The 19,919-nt window shown below is 39.4% G+C and overlaps 1 protein-coding gene and 1 long non-coding RNA gene across 2 annotated transcripts; both read right to left on the minus strand.

The window, feature by feature from the left end:
- Positions 1 to 2,086: 2,086 nt before the first annotated feature.
- Positions 2,087 to 16,431, minus strand: cotl1 (coactosin-like F-actin binding protein 1). The gene is made up of 4 exons (XM_061036415.1): positions 16,023 to 16,431; positions 15,025 to 15,107; positions 5,346 to 5,503; positions 2,087 to 4,498 (listed from the first exon to the last, which is right to left on the minus strand). The coding sequence occupies exons 1-4, from the start codon at positions 16,094 to 16,096 to the stop codon at positions 4,388 to 4,390; spliced, it is 426 nt and encodes a 141-aa protein (XP_060892398.1). The 5' UTR covers positions 16,097 to 16,431; the 3' UTR covers positions 2,087 to 4,387.
- On the minus strand, positions 9,426 to 15,018 carry LOC132973146 (uncharacterized). Its single transcript, XR_009672970.1, has 2 exons — positions 13,754 to 15,018; positions 9,426 to 13,229 (listed from the first exon to the last, which is right to left on the minus strand). It is a non-coding gene; the product is annotated as an uncharacterized LOC132973146 (long non-coding RNA).
- Positions 16,432 to 19,919: the final 3,488 nt, after the last annotated feature.

Below are 19,919 nucleotides of genomic sequence, written 5' to 3' on the forward strand. Positions count from 1 at the left end.
GATGTTGTCCTTTATCTTTCGATCCAGAAGACTAGAAAAAATAAAAAGGACTGGTGCTAGCTCTCAATTATCCCCCCCCCCCCCCACACACACACACACACACACACACACACTAGACTACAGCCTAGACTTACTTCAATACAGCCTAAAAGCCCCAGCAAGCCACCGTAGCTCTGTCATTATGCAACCTGCTATTAGTCCTCATAGATCACTGCTACCACCCAGCCAGCCTGTCTCACGTGCCTGCACACACACACACACACACACACACACACACACACACACACACACACACACACTGCAGAAATCATGTTAGATCAGTGGCTGTCTCACTGACAAACCATTAATCCACACACACAGACTCCACACACATGCTGATGTGGAACAGCTGGTGACCATCGACTGACCTGATGCAGACTAGTAGTCATGAGTCATGTTGAAAAAGCAGCATTAGAGAGAACACGCAGATTATTCCTCTTTATTGGAAATCAATTCTTGCCTGGGATTAACATCCCTGGCCTCTGTTAACATGTTGACCTAACAACCTGGCCTGGCGTGAGTAAGAAATGTAATGAGTTTACTGACTGAGCGTTCAGTTATGAGGAAGCACTTTTCTATGATAACACCTATCAGTAATGTTTTACCTATCCAGGGGAATTGCAGTAGCCTAAGTCAATAGAGAAAGAAAATATTTTTTTGGAGTGCACATAATCAGATCTATCATTCAGGATCATTCATAATTGGATTTATAAAGAGGATGTTAGCTTAGCACAAAACACAGTATCAAACAGCAAACAGAACAGCTCCTGTTTATTAATAAGTAAGGGAATGTCACTTCTTTTGAAATGGCCAACATGAAAGAAGTGATGTATTAATGTATTGAGATCTAACAAAATGACAATAGAGACAAGGAGGGATGGTTAATAATAATAATAGATGTCATTTATATCGCGCCTTTCAAGGCACCCACGGACGCTTTTCATGGTTTGAGGCTCTGAATACTTGGAACTATATGGAACGTTTATTCTTCCTCCAAGACTCAGACTAGCTATACTGAGGGTTACAATGGTGACCATGGAAACCCCAAGGAGTCCCTTAAGCTCCCAGAAACAGTTTGCTGTGTGTACCTTGAATCCACAAGTGCTCATTTACTCCCATTGCGTCATCCTGAACTGGTAAAGAGGAAGGAGATTTTAAAAACAAAGAAAGTGTATAAAATGAATAGTCCTCAGAGGAAACCTGAGACTGCCCACAATGCAACCCAGCACCTCTCCGTCTGACTGTTTGGTGGGAGATGGGGGCGATGCTATGCTAGCAGCTGCATAAAGTAGCTAACATGCTACAGATGGAAGGTCTGGTTAACTCTTTAACTCCACACTGATTGTTAAACTGAAATGCATTTTTAAAAGATGGCATCATAACACCTTTCTGCAGTATCAGTTTATTGTGTCTTCATGAATCTGAATCTGTTGTGACAAGGGGTGTAAGAAAATACTGTTAACTCGAGTGTATTGATATGAATCAATAGCTCATCACTTGTTGTTTTATGCTCTTTTGTATGTTTGTTTTTTGCTAGTTGTTTTCTGTAGCACTTGCAATGTAAAGTGTTTTATTATAACTATTATTTTCATGTTTTGTGAAACTGCATACATTTTCATTAATACTGTCGACAAATGGCCTAATCTTTTTGGGGCGGCAGTAGCTTAGTCTGTAGGGACTTGGGTTGGGAACCGGAGAGTCGCCACTGGTGTGAACCAATCTGGAAATTGGTCCAGTAGCTTGAGAGGTGCCAGTTCACTTCCTGAGCAATGCTGAGGAAGGCACCTAAACCCCCCAGCTCAGGAGAGGAACGCTGGCTGTGGGCAGCCCCCTCACTCTGACATCTCTCCATTAGTGCAGTCCATGGGATCCTGTTTGTGCATGTGCGTGTTATAAAGTCTGGATTACTTTTTGGTCAGCTTTATGATGGCTAAGATTCCAAATGTTTGATTTTCATTCACTTACCCTATTTTATTTTTATATTATCAGAAGACAGATCACAGCTCTATGACATCCAGAACTTCAGAGAAACACTTTGACAAGCAGGTTTTGGAAAAAACATCAATTTTTATTTGAAATGACTGATCTTGTGCCCACTTTGTTTTTCTTTCTTTTTTCATTTTTTTTTTTTGAAAATCTCTTCTGCCAATGTCCAAGATAACAATGCTCATACAAATAAAATCAAAAGGTAAAACTCTCCAGATAACATAAAATTCATCTCAAAAACTAAAAAGGTACAAGGGAAAAAGAATCCTATGTTTTTGCAGGGAGGGAGGGAGGGAGGGAGGGGGGGAGGGTTGAAACCAAATAAAGAGATGCTACAACCGAGATGGCTCCTCCTGGGTTTGACAAGCTCAGGCCCATTAAGTAATGAGCTATGTGCCGCCCCCATATACAAAGGATAGCCAATCACAGTGTAGTGTCCACAAGATCCCATGATGCCCCACTCTCCCTTGGGACACTAAGGCAGTCAAACACAGTAGGTTACAGTATGCAATGACACCTTTTAGTAGTTGATCATGAGATGAAACACCAGAGGGAAAGATCTCCATTCTCAAATAAGTCGAAACATTGGTCGTTTCTCTGTTTTTCTATGGCAAAAGTCACATTTGCACTAGTGAGAAAAGGAAATCACAGCACAAAGCACAAATGTCAAGACAGGAGGATGAATTACAGCCCATCTCAGGGTCAGATGCAATGGTTTAGTTTGAGGCTGTAATCCAAACACGGCTGTCTGGCTGGAGATGAAGAGGTGGTTTAATATGTACTTAGCACGATGACTCAAGCTTACCCAAACGAACCATCAAAAAGGATATTGTTACAAAATGGAGATCTTTTCTTCCTGGAGGTACAGTGTATCATGACTGAGTGCATGCTCTGGTGTCAAACACATGCCTGCACGTAAAGAGTTTCATTTCAAAAAGAAGCATTTGCTCTTGCCAATGAACTGATTCTTACAACATTGTTAAAAAGATTCAATCATGTTGTTTCACTTCAAATTTGGAGTGAAACTCTTCAGTTTCTTACATCCTCATTACATTATATCTCCAATGCTGAAGCCGTGATTTAATTTGAAACAGCCGGACAGCTTAGCTGAGATGAGGATGAGTATGAGATGATGATGCACAGAACAGTGGATAACCAACCATGAGCTGACCGGGGAGAGGAGCGAGGGTAGGAGAGGAGAGAAGGCAGTTTGTGATCTTAAAGAGCAATCATCCACTTGTTTCTGATGATGCATTCGTGTGTGTATGATGTGTATCCAGTATATTTGCCTTATAATAATGAGTTGAAGAGTGAAAGTTCAATACCTCTCTCATATCTGTCAGCTCATTAAGAAGCTACAGCCAGCAGCAGTTTAGCTAATATTAGCATTAAGACGAGAAGGAAAGGGGAAACAGCTAGCCTGACTCTGACATGGAAAGAGTGTTTACTACATTAGACCAAGACCAAGACGGCCTCATATCTGCAATATGTGATGTTAACAACTATGGCAGGAACAGTGATTTTCTGGAGGGTCTGCTGGTTGCCTGGCAACAGTTTCATTTTTACATTTCGCTCTTTATACAAATAAACAAATAAGATTAACTTTCAAGTATCCATGGTCCAGAGTTAGAGATTTTGTTCTCTCCGGACAGAGCGAGGCTTGATGTTTCACTGCTTCTTAACGCTAAGCTAAGCTAACCGGCTGCTAGAGTAGTATAAATTCACCTTCCAGACATGAAAGTGGTATTGATCAAGTTTCTTAATGTGTGCAAAAATGAAAGATCTCAGGAGAAATATTTCACTGATGGATGTGATCTGTCAGCCAGACGCAAAGTTATGAGCTCACACAAAAGCTTTGTTCAAATCAGGTATAAAGGGGCCCTGAAGCAGGTCTTCATGTCAGTGATGCACCAACAGCATGTGTATTGTGAGGACGTACGCCAATACACTCAGAAACTGATCTATAATCAAACTCTAAAGCTATTGTTGAGAGCCCAATAAGAAGCTGTTTAACCAATGACATCTTCAGATTTGTAAGAAGTAATTTTATAAAGCAGCATACGCAGTGTTGTGATGGTAAGAGAACTGCTTGTGATGCGCCATTGTGTATCAGTGAGTTCCTGTGTTTTTCTTAAATTAACAAATAGTTCACATTAAACTCTTGTTCCACTTTGAAAGTAAAATGAGTGTGCTCAGTTTGTGCCGTTCCCTTTCGTCAAACATCTTCTTCATCCTACCTCGTCCTCTCCCTCAGAGGTAGCAGCCCAACCCCAACACTCCCCCACCCCCTCTCATCCCAACCCGCCCCGCCCCACCCTGCCGTAACCAGACCCCAACCCTTCCAGTGGACCGTCGCACTCCTCTACTCCGTCTGAGCATCATAATTGGCTCCTCCCGCCTTCTTCAGCTCCTCACGAATGCAGTCTTCGTCCAGTTCCCTCTGGTCGCTTAACATGAACTCCTTGGCAAAATTCTGCACAAACAAAACACATGATGGTGTGAAGAGGAATTCTAGCCGGAGGCATTGTTTCCACAAAAAAAGCTCTTTCTCACTCTCAAAATGTCTTATGTTTGTGTATAATGTGCAACTTTCAGAGGGTCCATGAAATCACCTTTTATTATGGCTATTTTGGACAAAGGCTGGCTGCATGGATCTCATAAGAAATGTGTTTGAAGTCAACATAATAAAGGGCTGTTTGAGAACAGCTAAAAGAATGACAAAGTCTGAACAAAGCCTATTTATGCTGATTTTAAAGAACAGATGCCAGAATCTAAATGCCTGATTTCCCTCTACAATATCATGTTTGAACATCTTTTGAACCACATTGTTTTTTAAGACATCCAGTCGTCATATATCAACGCTGCAATTCAACTGAAATCATGTTTCCATTTAATGAATGTACGTTCAATGTCTGATCTCCCTGTCACACTTTTTTTTCATCTACAACATCCGTGACCATAAATTCACTCTCTTATAATATTTGCTGTTTAGAACAATTAATACAAGTTGTATATGATGGTCTTTTCACACTTGTTTCATTCCGCGTCTTCTTCGGTCAATCTTTTATTTGTTGATGACGTTTGGCTCTTAAAAGGTTGGTTATCACTTTCCCACCATGTTTCTTCTTTATGTGATCTACGAGTGAAATGGTTTGTTGTTTATTTTTAAAAAGATGTTTGTCCCTGCATGCAGCATTGTGTTGCCATGCTGCCTCTGTAACCACCCACTTTCCCCCTGATGGGAACCATTATAGCTTTACTCCAACACTAATGATGACACCCATTACATTAATTGCCATGTTGTCCACATCGACTCTGACCTGCACAATCTCTTTCACTTTTGCCTTGTCAGTGCTGATCTTTGCGCGCTGAAGACCACCGATGTTCTCTCCGATCCAGGTGATGAGGGTGAACTTTGCTCGTTTGCTCATGGCGTCTCCCGTCGTGACCCGGACGAAGCCGAACAGACGGGAATCATCTGATGGAAGAAATAAACAGACTGAGTACACAGATTGACACTTAGAGAGCTCGGATTCTCTTTTGCAGAACATGTCATGCAGAAATCAAGGCTTCAAGTGAAACTCTCTCAAGTAGTAAACTAGCAAAAAGCTCTCGGACTCTACAGCATTCGCAATCTCAACACCATCTGAGCACATGTAGCAGATAGGGCTGGGTATTTCCCACAACCTCACGATACGATACGTATCATGATGCAGATGCCACAAATATGTCCTTTAAATCCCATATCTGTAAGCTTTTATAATAACGATGTGTACATGGATTTCCTTGTCCAATCAGAACCTGATGAACTGTAACAGTAAATTGTTGTCTTTTGTGACACCAGGCAGGTACTAACTGACCTCCTGTCAAATGATGCTCATGTTTGATTTTTTATAAAAGGCAACAGACTGCACCTTTAACAAGATTACAGCAGCTCCAATTCACAACCCATGATCATTCAACTTCCATAACTAATCCAGTAATCTATTGATCATAGTTACTAGACAGGATGTTAAAAATAATTGTTCCATTATCCTCCAAAGTTTTGGAGATATTTGACATGAATTCATACATTGAAGTGATTTAAATATCCCAAAGTGACGATAAGCAGATGCAGAGTGTCAGAAACATGTCGCCAGTAGATGCCAACCAAGACGGAAAACATCACCTGGAAATGTACCATCCATGTAAGAGTTTACAAGAGTCTACTGTCAACATGAAAACAATGAAGCCTAGAACCTTCTTACGGTTTCAAGTCTGATCATTATGAGACTAAGGGTTTTAGTCATCTGATGTTTGGAAGATGTCGGAGAAATAAGCCGAGCTAAAGATAGCTGCAGCTCATCTCATCTCCTGACAACCTGATTCTGCTGAAGGAGATACACTGATTATTCATATGGATCTGCTCTACTCACATATAATCACATAAAAACCAATATCATTATTAAAAAGACACTGTGACCACAGGCAAAGTGTCTGGTGTATCATTTACTGTCTAAGAACTCAGTTGTGTGTGTCATGTGCTGTGTGAGAGACAGTTCTAAAGAAAAGTGCTGAGGAAGTTCAAATAAATACTAAGTTCTGCTTTTGTTCTTCCACTGTTCCAGCAGTCTTTCAATTCGTGTGTGTGTGTGTGTGTGTGTCTGTCTGTCTGTGTGTGCGCCTGTCTGTCTGTGTGTGCGCCTGTCTGTCTGTGTGTGCGCACTGAGGAAATATTCAGGTCAACAGACTAAATGAGTCAAATGTTTTGTGAGGCCTGCAGTAGTTGTGTGTCACAGACCTCCCAGAGAACACGCAGACATCGCTCAGGTGATCCACAACACAACAGACTGTAAATAATATCTAAAGACAAACAATCAATCTGATGCTTTGATTTGTCCCCTGAATTTTAACAGTGTTCACTTAAACCTTCTTTTGATATTTGGAACAAACGTATAAACATGTTGGAACTGCAATGGAATCTTCCATTAGCCTCAGTTTTTTGATTCCAACGTATTAGAGAGGTTTTTATTATAGTTCTTTATTTATCACTTGTTGTTTTTAAATGGTAGTTTTTCTTTGCCTATGTAAAGTACTTTAAAGTAGGGGTTGGCTTTATGGAAAAATATAAAATGACATTCTATATTTCAAACAGAAATAAAAAGCGGGGTCAACTCTCCAGCTTCAAAGGACAAGTGTTGTCAAATAAATCTAATAAATCCTTTACTGAACGCCTCCCTGGCACGACGTGATCAGAAGGTATAATATTGGCAGATGTATAATTACATGGAGGTAAACTGGCTGCTAGCTGGAGATATAATCCACTGTTTAAAACAATACATCTTGGGGGCACCGGTGGCCTAGTGGTTAGTGCCGGCGCCCCATGTACGGAAGCTGTAGACCTCATAAGGGCGGCCTGGGCTCGAATCTGACCTGTGCCTCTATTCCTGCATGTCATTCCCAAGTCTCTCTCTCTCTCCCTGATTTCTGACTCTGTCCACTGTCCTGTCTCGAGAATAAAGGAATAAAATGCTCCCCCCCCTTCCTCCCAACATGTAATTGGCCAACCCAGGATGCAAATCAATGTTCTAAATTATGATTGGTTATCTTGCCCAAGCGTTTTTACAAGAGACTGCTTATAATAAAAAGATGTGAGGTTTTTAATGCACCTCTTTTAGGTACTGTTAGATTTGAAACGTATAAACACAGTGAAATCAGAACAATCGCTCAAACAGTCTTTGTTTACATTTCTTTCCTGACAAAGATTTGCAACACGTTACATGTGTTAAAAGAAAGCTGGATGGGAGGATTTTTTTCTTCAGAAAGTTCTACTTACTAGATTAGAGGTCCTGCTTCATCCTCACCAAAGTGAGGAAAAGTTCCACACAGGAGGAGCTTTAAAGTAGATTTCAGAAACACAGGACAAGCTGTAGAAAATCCCTTATGTGCAAGCACCTAATAAGAGTGTACTTAGCTGGAGAATGTGGACACAGAGGGGTTTTCAAGTGGGCACCCACTATTTAGATATTAGTGTACACAGCTATTATCAATGTGCAAACAAATACTTCATGATGCCACCCCTGCAGAAATCAGTGCCCCTTTGATCACAACAGTCGATGAAGTCTGGACTCAGCAGCCCGTCAGCAGTTTAAAGCACCAAAGTGACAGAAAGCTGCAGAGGACGAACTAACAGAGCTCATAGGGCTTCGTTTATTCAGTGATTAGTTTTTTTAATTTTAATTTTTTTTTTAACTGTAGACATTTGAGTATTTTATTTAGATTTAAAGTGAAGTCAAGGTAACTGGAGTTGTTTCATAGTTTGGATTTGTTTAAGATGTAAAAAGGAGATGGTATGATGAGTCAAGGAAGTTCACACATTACGTTTCACAACTTTGGTTATTACACAAATTAACCAGAATCAGTTCCTGTTTACTTCTAAGACACACATATCCTAAAGTTTGACATTCAACTCCTATTTCCCCTCACCACTTTCCTACAAATGACACTCCTGCTGTGTTGTCTGCTCTAGCTGCAGGCCGTATGTGTCATTATGTAACAATAACATGAGCAGATTGGAGTTCATCTGTGTCTTCCAGATGTTCCTGCCTCTGTGTGACTGACAGAAATGCAGTTTGCTCTGACAGAGAGATCCCTGACACTCATTATGTTTAGTATCTGGAACAAAACCTTTATGTGAATGACGGATGAGCCGTAAAAGCATTTGACTCCATCAACAACACACTGTCCAAAAGTCAGTTCTTCTGCATTAGTGCTGCAATGCACCACTGACTGACAGACACCCTGCCAAAAAGAACTAAGAGAACGTGAGAGAAGACACCAAAGAAAAGGACTTCTTATTGAGCACACTAACCCTGATGAGCACTATGAACACCATCATAATCTGAGACTGTGTGTTGAGAATCACACACACACACACACACACACACTTAAACACAGCCATATAAGACATTGGAGCTTTTAATCTGTTGTGTATGTTGTCATTTCCTCCTGCAATGATTGTTTGGCTTCAGAGACAGATGAAATAAGAACGGTCACAATCGAAGAGGCAGAGTAATCCTGAATTTAAGTAAGGCTCTCAAAACATTGCATCCTGAGGGTAAACACCCGCACATCTTTCAAAGTCCACACCCTGGTCTGAAACACAGGGTTTCAAGTGACAGCTGCAGAGTGAGAGATAACACCAGCAGAGATGTTTCTGCATCCTTTGGAAGGTTCCCACCAGAGACTGATATGACAGTACTGCACACGATGAGGTGGTTTTATTCAAATTAAGCCACCGTTCTAATGAACACAAAAACACTGCATGGAGAAATGCTAATGAGACAGAGGTGCCAGACAATGTCAGAACACATTGGTGATGACAAATGACAACTTTAAATATTGTTTTACTCCTCATAAGATTTTTGTTTTATTAAATACTTCCATCTTACGTTGAGTTATTTTCTCCTGGTATTGGGGAAATGTGAGGATCTGCTCGAGAGCTCCAAAAAATACTTCAATGACTTGGACAAAATTAAAATGCAGATCCCGCTACACTTTTGAACTGGGACCTTATTTTGAACAGTTTTCTTTTTTGTTAAATACAGAATATTTCCCTTGCTTATAGTATCATAAAATAATAACTCCTGTATCGTGATGAGGTTTGTAAGAAAATGTCAAGAGACGAATTCATTGCAATAATATGTGTTTTGGTGCACTATTGATCCACCCCTAATTAGTAGCTCTCAACAAAATATTGCACAATGGTCACAACTCTTTTTATGTGTTAAAACCTCTGACTACTCCTTAGCTGTGCTGTAACTTATCTTCAGCTATTTAACACCTTCACTATCGCAACAGCATACACAGAAACAGAAAACAGTCATACACTCATACAGATAGCATAAACACAAGGAAGGCTATTCTATGAAACCAAAGTCATAAGAGCGCAAAGTTTACATATTGCCTTGCTATAACAATTTCACTAAATATTGTATAGTAACTAGGGTTGGAAATCTTTGCGTGTCTCACGATTCGATTCAATTTGGATTCTTGGGGTCCTGATTCGATTCATAATCTATTTTTGATTCAAAACAATTCAGGATTTATTGATCCATGGATTCAAAGTCTATTTTTGAATTAGTACATAGGCCTACATCAGGATCTACTCCAGTCATCTGTGAGACTGACTGATTGCTGCTCCATTTGGTATTCTACTGAGTTAAAGAGCTAGCCTTAGCCCTTAGCAGGGAGTGACTGATTAGCCAAAATAGTCGATTTTTGAAAGTTATGAATCAATTTAAAAATCTCAGAAGATAAGAATCTCGATTTTTACATGAAACGATTTTCCCCCACCTCTATTAGTAACACATTTGCATCACTTCTGTCCTTGATTAACAATGAATGACTTTGTAGATCTAGTATTTTTATGCAGAAACATTTATCCCCAAAATACAGATAGACCCTAAACACCCCGTTAGACAAAAAGTAACTTTACTATTTCACATTAGTTACAAGCTAATGTCAACGGTCAAACTGTTAAAAGGTTGTTTGACTTGACAAAACTGCATTGGCAGTTTTTACAGTGCATGGTATTATCTTTATGTACCTGTTAAAGCAGCTGATAAAGACACTGCTGTCAGATCAGAGCGTCCACACATGAACCGAAGCAGCCACTGTAAGGAGTCTTATCAGCGCGGCCATAAAGGACGCCGATAGTTTCAACACCTCGCCTTGTTAATTATTCTGTGAACGCCAAGGTGAATTACATCCCTTTGTCTCATTTGTCATTGTCCTTGATTGAGATGCCAGGGAGGAACAAACACAGCCCACCCCGACCTGCACCTCGCCCTCACCCCCACACTTCCTCCCTCTGCCAGATTCTTCCTGGTTTGTCTTCCCTTTAAAGTCATGCTGACTCTGCAGGCGGCCTCCCTGCAGAGAAAACTGCACTGAAACTACGACAAATGATGAGACAGCAAAAAAAAAAAAAAGACTCTTTGGGAGAGATGTTGTTCTGCATAAATTGACTTCGTTTCTGCCCACAAAAGGCTGGCTGATGACACATTATCTTCTTGTATTCCCTCCCTCAGAACACACTCGGTCCCTCTGCGACACCAGAGCAGTCTCCTGGGAGTGGTCGGGCGGATTTGGCGAAAAGCGGTGAACGAGATAACCAAATCCAAACATGTTTATTCACCTATCACGTGATTTTAAGTTTGTGTGGTTCCAAAAACTATGAGTCCACGTGTGTTTGGCCATGATTTTCACTATTCCAACTTATTTAAAACCTTTACAACAATTTAAATAGGCCTTCAAATATGGAGTTCAATGGGGTTAAAGGTAAAGTATTTTTTGTATACATGTAAATGAATGGTGTTTTGAACTGACTGAATACTTTCTCCTTCAGTTAATTTTTACCCCGCAGACATCTGAAGAAGGACACATATGTCAACGGATCTTTGTCCACTGTTTCCCTGATAAATATCACATGCAAATGATACCACACAGCTAGAAAATAACACATACACACAGACTTTACATGAGTCAAGTGTAACAATCAAAGTATTCAGCCTGCTGCAGTGAGAGATATCAGATGAAGAGGGCTTATTATTCTGTGCACCAAAGCCTTTAAACTCTGGAAATAGATTTTCAGAGGTTCTTCTTTCATATTGAAACACACTGGTCGCAAAGGACTCATGCATGAATATAAACAGCCTCACAAAAATACATTTTCTATTCTTTCTACTATTATTTTTCTTATCACCTAAAATAAATGAAGTTAGCCCCTGGTTGCAGTTTAGGCTGCTGTGTGTTCATATCATTCCACTATGCAACACTTAAGCCCCGTTTCCACCAAGCGGTAGCGTTTGGTACAGTTCTGAACTTGCTTGCGTTTCCACAGCCAACCGTAACCTTATTTGGTAAGTGGAGTGTAAGCCATATGGAGATAGCCGCGTCAGCCATGTAATAGTGTGACATTATAGCAGCCTAACACAGTGTAGGCCACTATTAATGTAGTTAAACGTTCAAGAAGAACAGGGATACAGTAAACAAGGGACCCTTTAGGGTTGGATCAGTACCCTTGGCATCCTGACAGAAGGGTACCAAAAAGGCAGGACGGTACGGATCCCTTATTTTGGTACCATTCCCAACTTTTGACAGGTGGAAACGCCAATAAATGGGTACCGTACCAAACTGAACAGAACCAGACCGCTTGGTGGAAACGGAGCAACAGGATATTTTGGGGGGATTGTTTCCTCAGTTGTTAAGCTTTTGTTGTCATGAATCAGCTGATTTAGTGCAGTGATGTGGCTGATGAAAAGTGTATTCATTTATTAAGCATCACCTGATCCCTCTGATCTGTACTCACTTCTACCAAAACACTTTGCGATACTGTGAAAGAATGAACCAAAGAATAAGAAGTCCAAAAAATGTTACAGTCACGAGGAAAAGGGACTTGGAAACAAGTTTTTATGGTTAATTTGTTGACATGTTTTAAAATCATAAATAGACATCTTTTGGCGTCACCAAATGAAAATGAGAAAGATTCATCCTCTATGATAAAATATGAACAGTGATATGAACGATTTGCTGTGGTTTCATAGCATGAAAGAATCCAAAGAATGCGCACGCCCCAAATATATACGTCATGATGCAGATTTGTAAAGTCTAAATGTATTCTTTGTCCTGTTGGTCTGCAAGATAAGAAACACACAAACAACATTCAGTTCAGTCAGAGTTTCTCAATGCTGTAATCTGAGTAAATGTTTTCTTGTAACTGTAAAGTACCTTTTTTTCTGTTTCATAATGACATCATCCCATTACATGTGTTCTGTTATTCCCCAAACCTGAATGCAATGCTTACAAGAGCCCACCACCCATAAAAGTTACAAGGGATCCAAAAGATTCTCAAGATTCTTTAACTGAGCCAAACGTATTCTAAAACTCATTCCAGTTTGACGGTGGCTCGATTGAATACTTCGGTTGGGGTACCACCGTTACAAAACCTTCAATATGGCGCCGCAGTGATGTCATTGACAAAAATATCACATGTCTGACAAAGACTGATTGGCTTTTGGGACACAGTCTTGTAGAAAGTTTTAAAAAATTCAGCGTGCACAGTAACACAACTGACATGTCATTCTGCACACAGTTTTGTCTTATGGCACATTTGCATTGACTTTGTGTGCACTTGCATTGCCTTGCTCTTGGTCTTAAAACACCTTTAGCAGAAAAAAAAACGCAGAAATAAGATTTATTTATTACATATACTTCTCGTAGCAGCCAAGAAGGCAATAACATTGAACTGGCTTAAGAGAGACCGCCCCCCCCACCCCCCCCCCCCCCCCCAACCCACGAGTCTTGGAAATTACTTGTCAAAGGAATTTACATAATGGAAAAGATAACTTTCAAAATAAGACTGCAAAATGCAAAATTCCTTGACAGATGGTTTCCATGGCAACACATGATGGTGGACGGGGATGTTTAGATACAGGCTGGCAGAGGAAAATGTGGTGATATCTTAATTTAATAAACCATATAATGAAAAGGGGATGTATGTAAACATTATTTTGGTTGCAAAAACTGAATCATGGTTATGTCACTGGTGATGTGTGTGTCACTTTTTTGTTTTGGTCTGTTTTGTGTGTGTGGGTTTTTTATTTTTTTTATCTTTATGTGGGTTGCTTGTTTTTTTGTTGTTATATTTTTTCAAATAAAAATAAATGAATGCAAATAAAAAAAACACCTTTAGAGTAAGGTGACAAAACATACCAGAAACTATCTCACATCCTCATTCATGCAGCCTGAGTGAATAAAACTGAGATCTTAAAGATTTCAAAACATAAAGAACATATTCTAAAAGAGGGATATTCAGGACTGAATTTGGCTCTAGCTCAAGTACTAGTGACCTATAATGAATCATTTATGAAATAGATGAAATTTGTCTATATTTTGGTAGAAAACCAAATGTAAAGGTTCTGTTAACAAAATGTATAGTGTAACTAAATAAAATATATGGAACAATGCCGTCTCATGTACAGTTTCATCTCTTTGCATAGATCCAGGATGTGCATCTAAGAATGCATTTATTTTTACTTCCTGGTTAAGTTGAAGATTACCACTTAAAAGCAGCCCTCCTCCTCAAGCCTCACTAGATGATCAGTCTGTGTCAGCTCCTCCTACACTCACAGTTACAACTTCACTGCTAAATAAGGAAAACAAGCCTGCAGACAGGATGATGTCTGATGTGTCATCTCTGTGCAGGAACCAATGGCAGAGACACCAGCTGAAGCGTTGCAAAGCACAGAGTGATGAATGTGTTATTTCAACATTTCACAGGAATGTGAGCTCTGTAATATCAGGAAGAGAAACACAGAGCAAAGCCCTGAGGCAGCCAGGTTTAAAGAGAATCAGCCACACCCAACATCTGAGCTGATGCTATACTCCAGAGGACACAGGCGCAAGGGGAACTTAGATCACACAGCACTATTTCTTATTTTCACTCACTGAAAATCAGAAACTGAAAGTCTCTACTTGACTTTTCTGTTCTTCTTTCTTCATAAAAACCTTTGTTCAACTATGTACTTTTTAAATCAGAAGTGTGTAGATGTGGTCGGATTAATTGAAGGCGTGACAGCTGAAAAACGTACTAACTAGTTGAAGAACAATAACTTGTGTCTCAAACAGTCTTCCACACCTTGCCATTAATATTGAGGGATAAAAGTTGCAGTGATATACAAAACATTGACCTTAACTGTGTCGCCCTGTTCCATAGAGGCACAGGATATTGAAGAACGAACAGGTTATGCAATGCATACAGTGTTAAGTGCTTCGAGAGTGTAGTTACAGGGCCGAAGGCCAACGGGTGACAGCACACAGAGTCTTAAAAGATTAGTGTCCTGCCAAGTCAAGCTGTGTGGTATATAGGCTGTTACAGGCCAAACACATGCCACATAATGTAGAGCAAGAGAAGTTTCAGCCACACACTACACTGCTGTGTTTGAGAATAGAAATTACCTGTGCACATCTTCTTGAAGTCATCATAGTCAGTCCCTTGTCCCGCAGGCACGATCTTAGAGCCATCATATGTGAACGCAGCCCTGGAGGATGCGGAATAGAGTGTGCCGTTATTATCACTCCATGCATTATTTAGTCTCAATGATCTGTTGATTCACAGCCTTATGTGCGCATCCGACCCGTTCTTTGTTATTCTTCTTTTTTTTTCTTTTTTTTTTTACAAACTGGAGCAACGCACAAAATGCCAAAGACGCCCAATGCAAGGTGGCAGCTGTGTGTAAGCCATGTGTTAATGTCACTACTATCACGTTATCCTCTATGAATACAGGACAAAGGAAATTACTTCTGCCCTGCTGGGCCTGATAACTGTACCGTGTGTGACCGCTGTTCAGTCGGAATACGGATCAGCCAGAACAGGGCAGTGTAAGCTGCATGCATAACACACCAAACACACGCTCTGCAATCGGGGTTTTGTGCATTTAGAGTTAAACAATCCACGAATGTGTAGGCGGCTGGTAAACCCCCCCCGATGGGCCGCTCCAGCACGTATACGGATTAAGACGGTGGAACTACTTTTAAAAATCTAGATATTTAAGGTTATCATAGCTAAATGCAAATTTCCCCGTGACGTAAAATGCAGCTGGTTGCTTTAAATATTTACTTGGGAATCGATCTGTCATTCGGCATATATAGAGTTAGCTGAACTGGGCGTATTCGAGTAAAATCCTAACTTTTAAGAAAGGTCCGTATCTCATTTTCGCAGCGCAGCGCAGTGGGCGTTAACGCTAAACATTTATTACAATTACACAGATATTAGATGGAAACGCAGATTAGTCTGAGTGTTATTTTATAACCGAAGTGAATATTTCACCATTCAGATGATGTCATGGTTTAGCATGCCACGTACGACTCGTTTTCTTTTGTTTAATGAGAGTCGATATTAAATAGTCCCATTCTCTGAAGGGAGTATGGATAACTCCCCATGTCCGCACACTCACCACATGGTGTCCGTATTATCGTCTCTCACTTCGTTGTAAGCCTCTCTGCAAGCTTCCTTATCGATTGTGGTCATTTTTTCGGTTGGATAGAGGTCAGATGCGGTGAAGACAACGTTGTTTTCAGTCCAAATCAGGGTGGGCTTGCTCCACAGTAATAAATCAGATGACTATAATGCAGTTGATGTTACATATAAGAGAGCTGTAAATGATAACAATTAGGCTTCAATCCAAAATCACGACCACCGGACTGCAACAACTGAACCGGTCGGCTTTAGCGCAAAAAGACAGCTCCGTTCATTTCCTGTATTTCTCCACTTTTATGGGCGTTGGTGATGTTAGTCGATCAGGTTGCCAGCAGACAGACAGAGAAGTCCCCCCAGACGCTGGATTCACCTTCTTCTCCTGTGAATGGTCAATGAAAGAAAGCCAGTGTCAAGGCAGCTATAACATACAATGTCTTATTCCGGTACGATCTTTCAACTAAAGTAAAACTCTATCCAAGCTATTGTGATGTTATTTCCTTCACAAAAAGCACATGTGTTTAAATAAGACCTAATAATATCATAACAAGGGCAGCACTTAACTTTAAGGATAATAAATATGACATTTAATTGATGTATAACTAATGCATGGCTTGTTACTATTTTAAATGGCAAGCAAAGGAAATAAAAAAACACATCCTGCATGAAATCATTATGAGTCATGCATTAGTTGGGAATTACTTTTTACATTTGTTGTAAAGTGATAGGGTCTAATAAATGGGGAGTACTGACAGAAAATAGGCCTACTTGTATTTATGATGTCATCAGCATGTGTGAGTGTGGTGACGACACTAATGATAACATGGTCCTGCAACAATAAGTATTTTCTATAGACAAAGTTATTTTAGTTACCATGTTAAATATTTATTTGTTTTATGTTGTTCTGTATTGCTATTTGAAATATATTTGAGTCTTTAAGGAAAGAAGGCAGCTGTTAAAGAATATTTTTTTACATAATCATGAACAATGATCATCAAGCTTCATTCATTACAGATATGAGATCTAACTACATTTTTTTATACTTGCTACTTTCCACCACAAATTCATTTTCCAGCCTTTCCACACCAGAGAAGAAGACAGTTGGGTACAAACAAGAATATCACACTCATTTAAAAATGTATCTGTAATAATACCGGTAATATAGACTCTTATAAACACAGTTAGGCTATAAAAAGTATTACATTTTTTTTTTTTTGACATTAAAAAAGAAAAGGTGGACATGTGCATTGGTGCCCAATTAGCAAACATATGACTTCACTGTGATCAGGACATGTCCAAAATATAAACATTAATGTTTAAGGCATGGAAAGAAAATGCAAAAGGATGGATAGGCCTACATTCAGATGTCAGTTTTAAGAAACAGAAAAAGGCTAGGAGAGGAAACATTGAGAAAGCTCTCATGAATGGGGAATCTCAGGGTATTCATAATGTTAGAAAAAAACAGCCGTGGGACAAAAGAGTAAAACATTCGGATGCATTTAATGACCTAGCATGTAAAAACTATATTTGTGACATCATGTGAAGTTTTTTTTTTTTTTTAGAAGGCACTATTTTATTTTGAAGCCTAAACACTCCATTTCCGGTTTTACGTTTGTTTATTTTGCCAATTGACAAAGCTCATGGGGCGGTATTAAAATCTTGCATGTTCTTTCAATAAATCCATTTCACTTCAATTTCCTTTAAAATAATCAATTATGAATCCAAATATTCTGAATAAATAAGAACAATAAGGTCTTCCTATAGGCCTGAGCACCCTGCAGTTATATAGGCCAAGCCAATAGGCAAACTGAACAGTGGGCGGTACGTTTTTAAACCCTACCGTGATATGCTGTTGAATGACAACATAAGTAGTAATGTTCGGTCAACACAAAACTTGTGTAGTTAATAAACGTAAATATAGAGTTAAAGACAATAAATATAAGCTATGTACTACGGGGGCGGGGCTGAATGTGTGAACTACAAGTGATGAAGAAGAAGTGGGCAGTGGGGAATCAGCAGCAGGCAGATAGCTCAGCAGAGGTCAGGGGTCACTTAGCCCACCAGCTCTAGCAGCTCTCTGGTCAGCTCACTCACTGACACTGATCACTGATGAAGTCTTCTCTGGAGGATCAACACATGCCGGTCTGAGCTCCTGCTCACCGTTTTGTCGAGTGGTATCCAGGGATACAGCATCCCCACGCCCCCTGCTGGTCACCCAGCAACACAACACAAGTACCAATGTGATACACAATCCGGTTTACAGATGAATAGGGAGCAGTGAATTTAGGGCATACAATTGTTTGGCCATCTTCCTATAAATACATGTCTGATTGCGCAAATGCTTTCAAGTCATTCAAAGCTCGTTATACAAAGGTCATTTCATTAGATAAAGATTTCTCCAATTGTTCTTTTTTAGATTTGGGGTTTTTCAACAGAAGAAGAAAAGTTTAATTATCAGGCAGATTCTTTGAAGTTAAAAAAAAATAATTGTGTTACACAACATTTATTTATGTCTTGCACACGTGCAGATACAGCCTTTGTCTGTATTATTAACAAAATAGTAAGGTAGGGAAGGAACTCTTTCCATCTCTGAGGGCACTGATGACTTAGATCTGGGCCTGATACAGATTCTCTATTTGTAGCCTATATGTTCCACTACATTACCGTACTTTTTCTCTTTAGGGAAGTGTGGCTGTGAGTTTGTAATTCCTGTTGTTCAACATCCACTCTGTTTATGAAGCAGAGGCATGTTTTCAATTTGTTTGCACACAAGTCTCTGTTGGAACAATGTCTTTAGTGCCAAGATTTAGACCCCATTTATTTGGTCCCCATGTGTGTACATTTTTGTTGATGCGGGGACCTTAAAGAATTTTGGATTCTGAGATTGGGTTTAATAAATTGTCCATCTTATCTGTCATTACAGGACAGATTTTAAAGTAATATTTTTCTTTTCAGATTTCCTCTCCTTTGTGAGTAATTATGTTTTGTTTTTCTTTAAAAAACTGTGAAAAACAATGACAACACAGTTTTCCAGATTTTCTTTCTGCTATGGTTTAAGTAAAAGGTCTGTCCCATAGAGTAACATTGCATTATAGGAAAAACATGGAATACATAACCCTTAAAAAGGTGCTGATGTTTAATTATTCTCTGAATTCTCTGAAGTGTTTACCATTTATAGACTCACTCTGTTTTTTAAAAGGCCCCTGCAACTAAATTCAATTATTTGTACTTCTACTTTTGCATCTTCAAACACTCGATGACATTTTGAGTCTTGAATGTACCCGCACAGAGCTCGCGGTGATTGGTCCATTGCCTGCATGTTATTTCCTGGACTTCCTGCTCAGGCAGAGTTTACGGCTTCAAATTAAAATAGCAAAAAAAGTTTATGCCACTGTCCACTAAACGTTTTACTACAAAACGGACCTCTTGAGAAATAGAGGTCAAAATGGCTTTTCAGTGGTCAGGTATAACATAAATAAAAGGGCCAAAAATGACTGTTTTTTCATGTTTAGCTTTACAAAGCTTAAGTGAAATGTACAGACTTCAATCGAATCTCAAAACAATAGTTAGACTTTAATGTCATTATTTGTCATTGATTTGGATTTTCAATTTATTCTCAAATTGAAAGAAAAGAAAATGGCTACTCATTAAATTTATTATTACTTTGAACACATTTCCGACTTTTTACCCCTACTTTTTACTTTGTCTAATGCAGAATTATAACCTACAACTTGTGTCTTTTTGCATCTCTTTTTTTATTTTGAGTATCGCGAGGTAATGATTTAGTGTGTGGGATTTAAGCATTGACGTTTTGTTCTGCAGTAATTAAATAGAAGAGTTTATTTTGAAAACCTCAACCGGTAGTTCATTTGTTTAC

The sequence above is a fragment of the Labrus mixtus genome, chromosome 4, assembly GCF_963584025.1.
Source record: "Labrus mixtus chromosome 4, fLabMix1.1, whole genome shotgun sequence".
Taxonomy (NCBI): domain Eukaryota; kingdom Metazoa; phylum Chordata; class Actinopteri; order Labriformes; family Labridae; genus Labrus; species Labrus mixtus.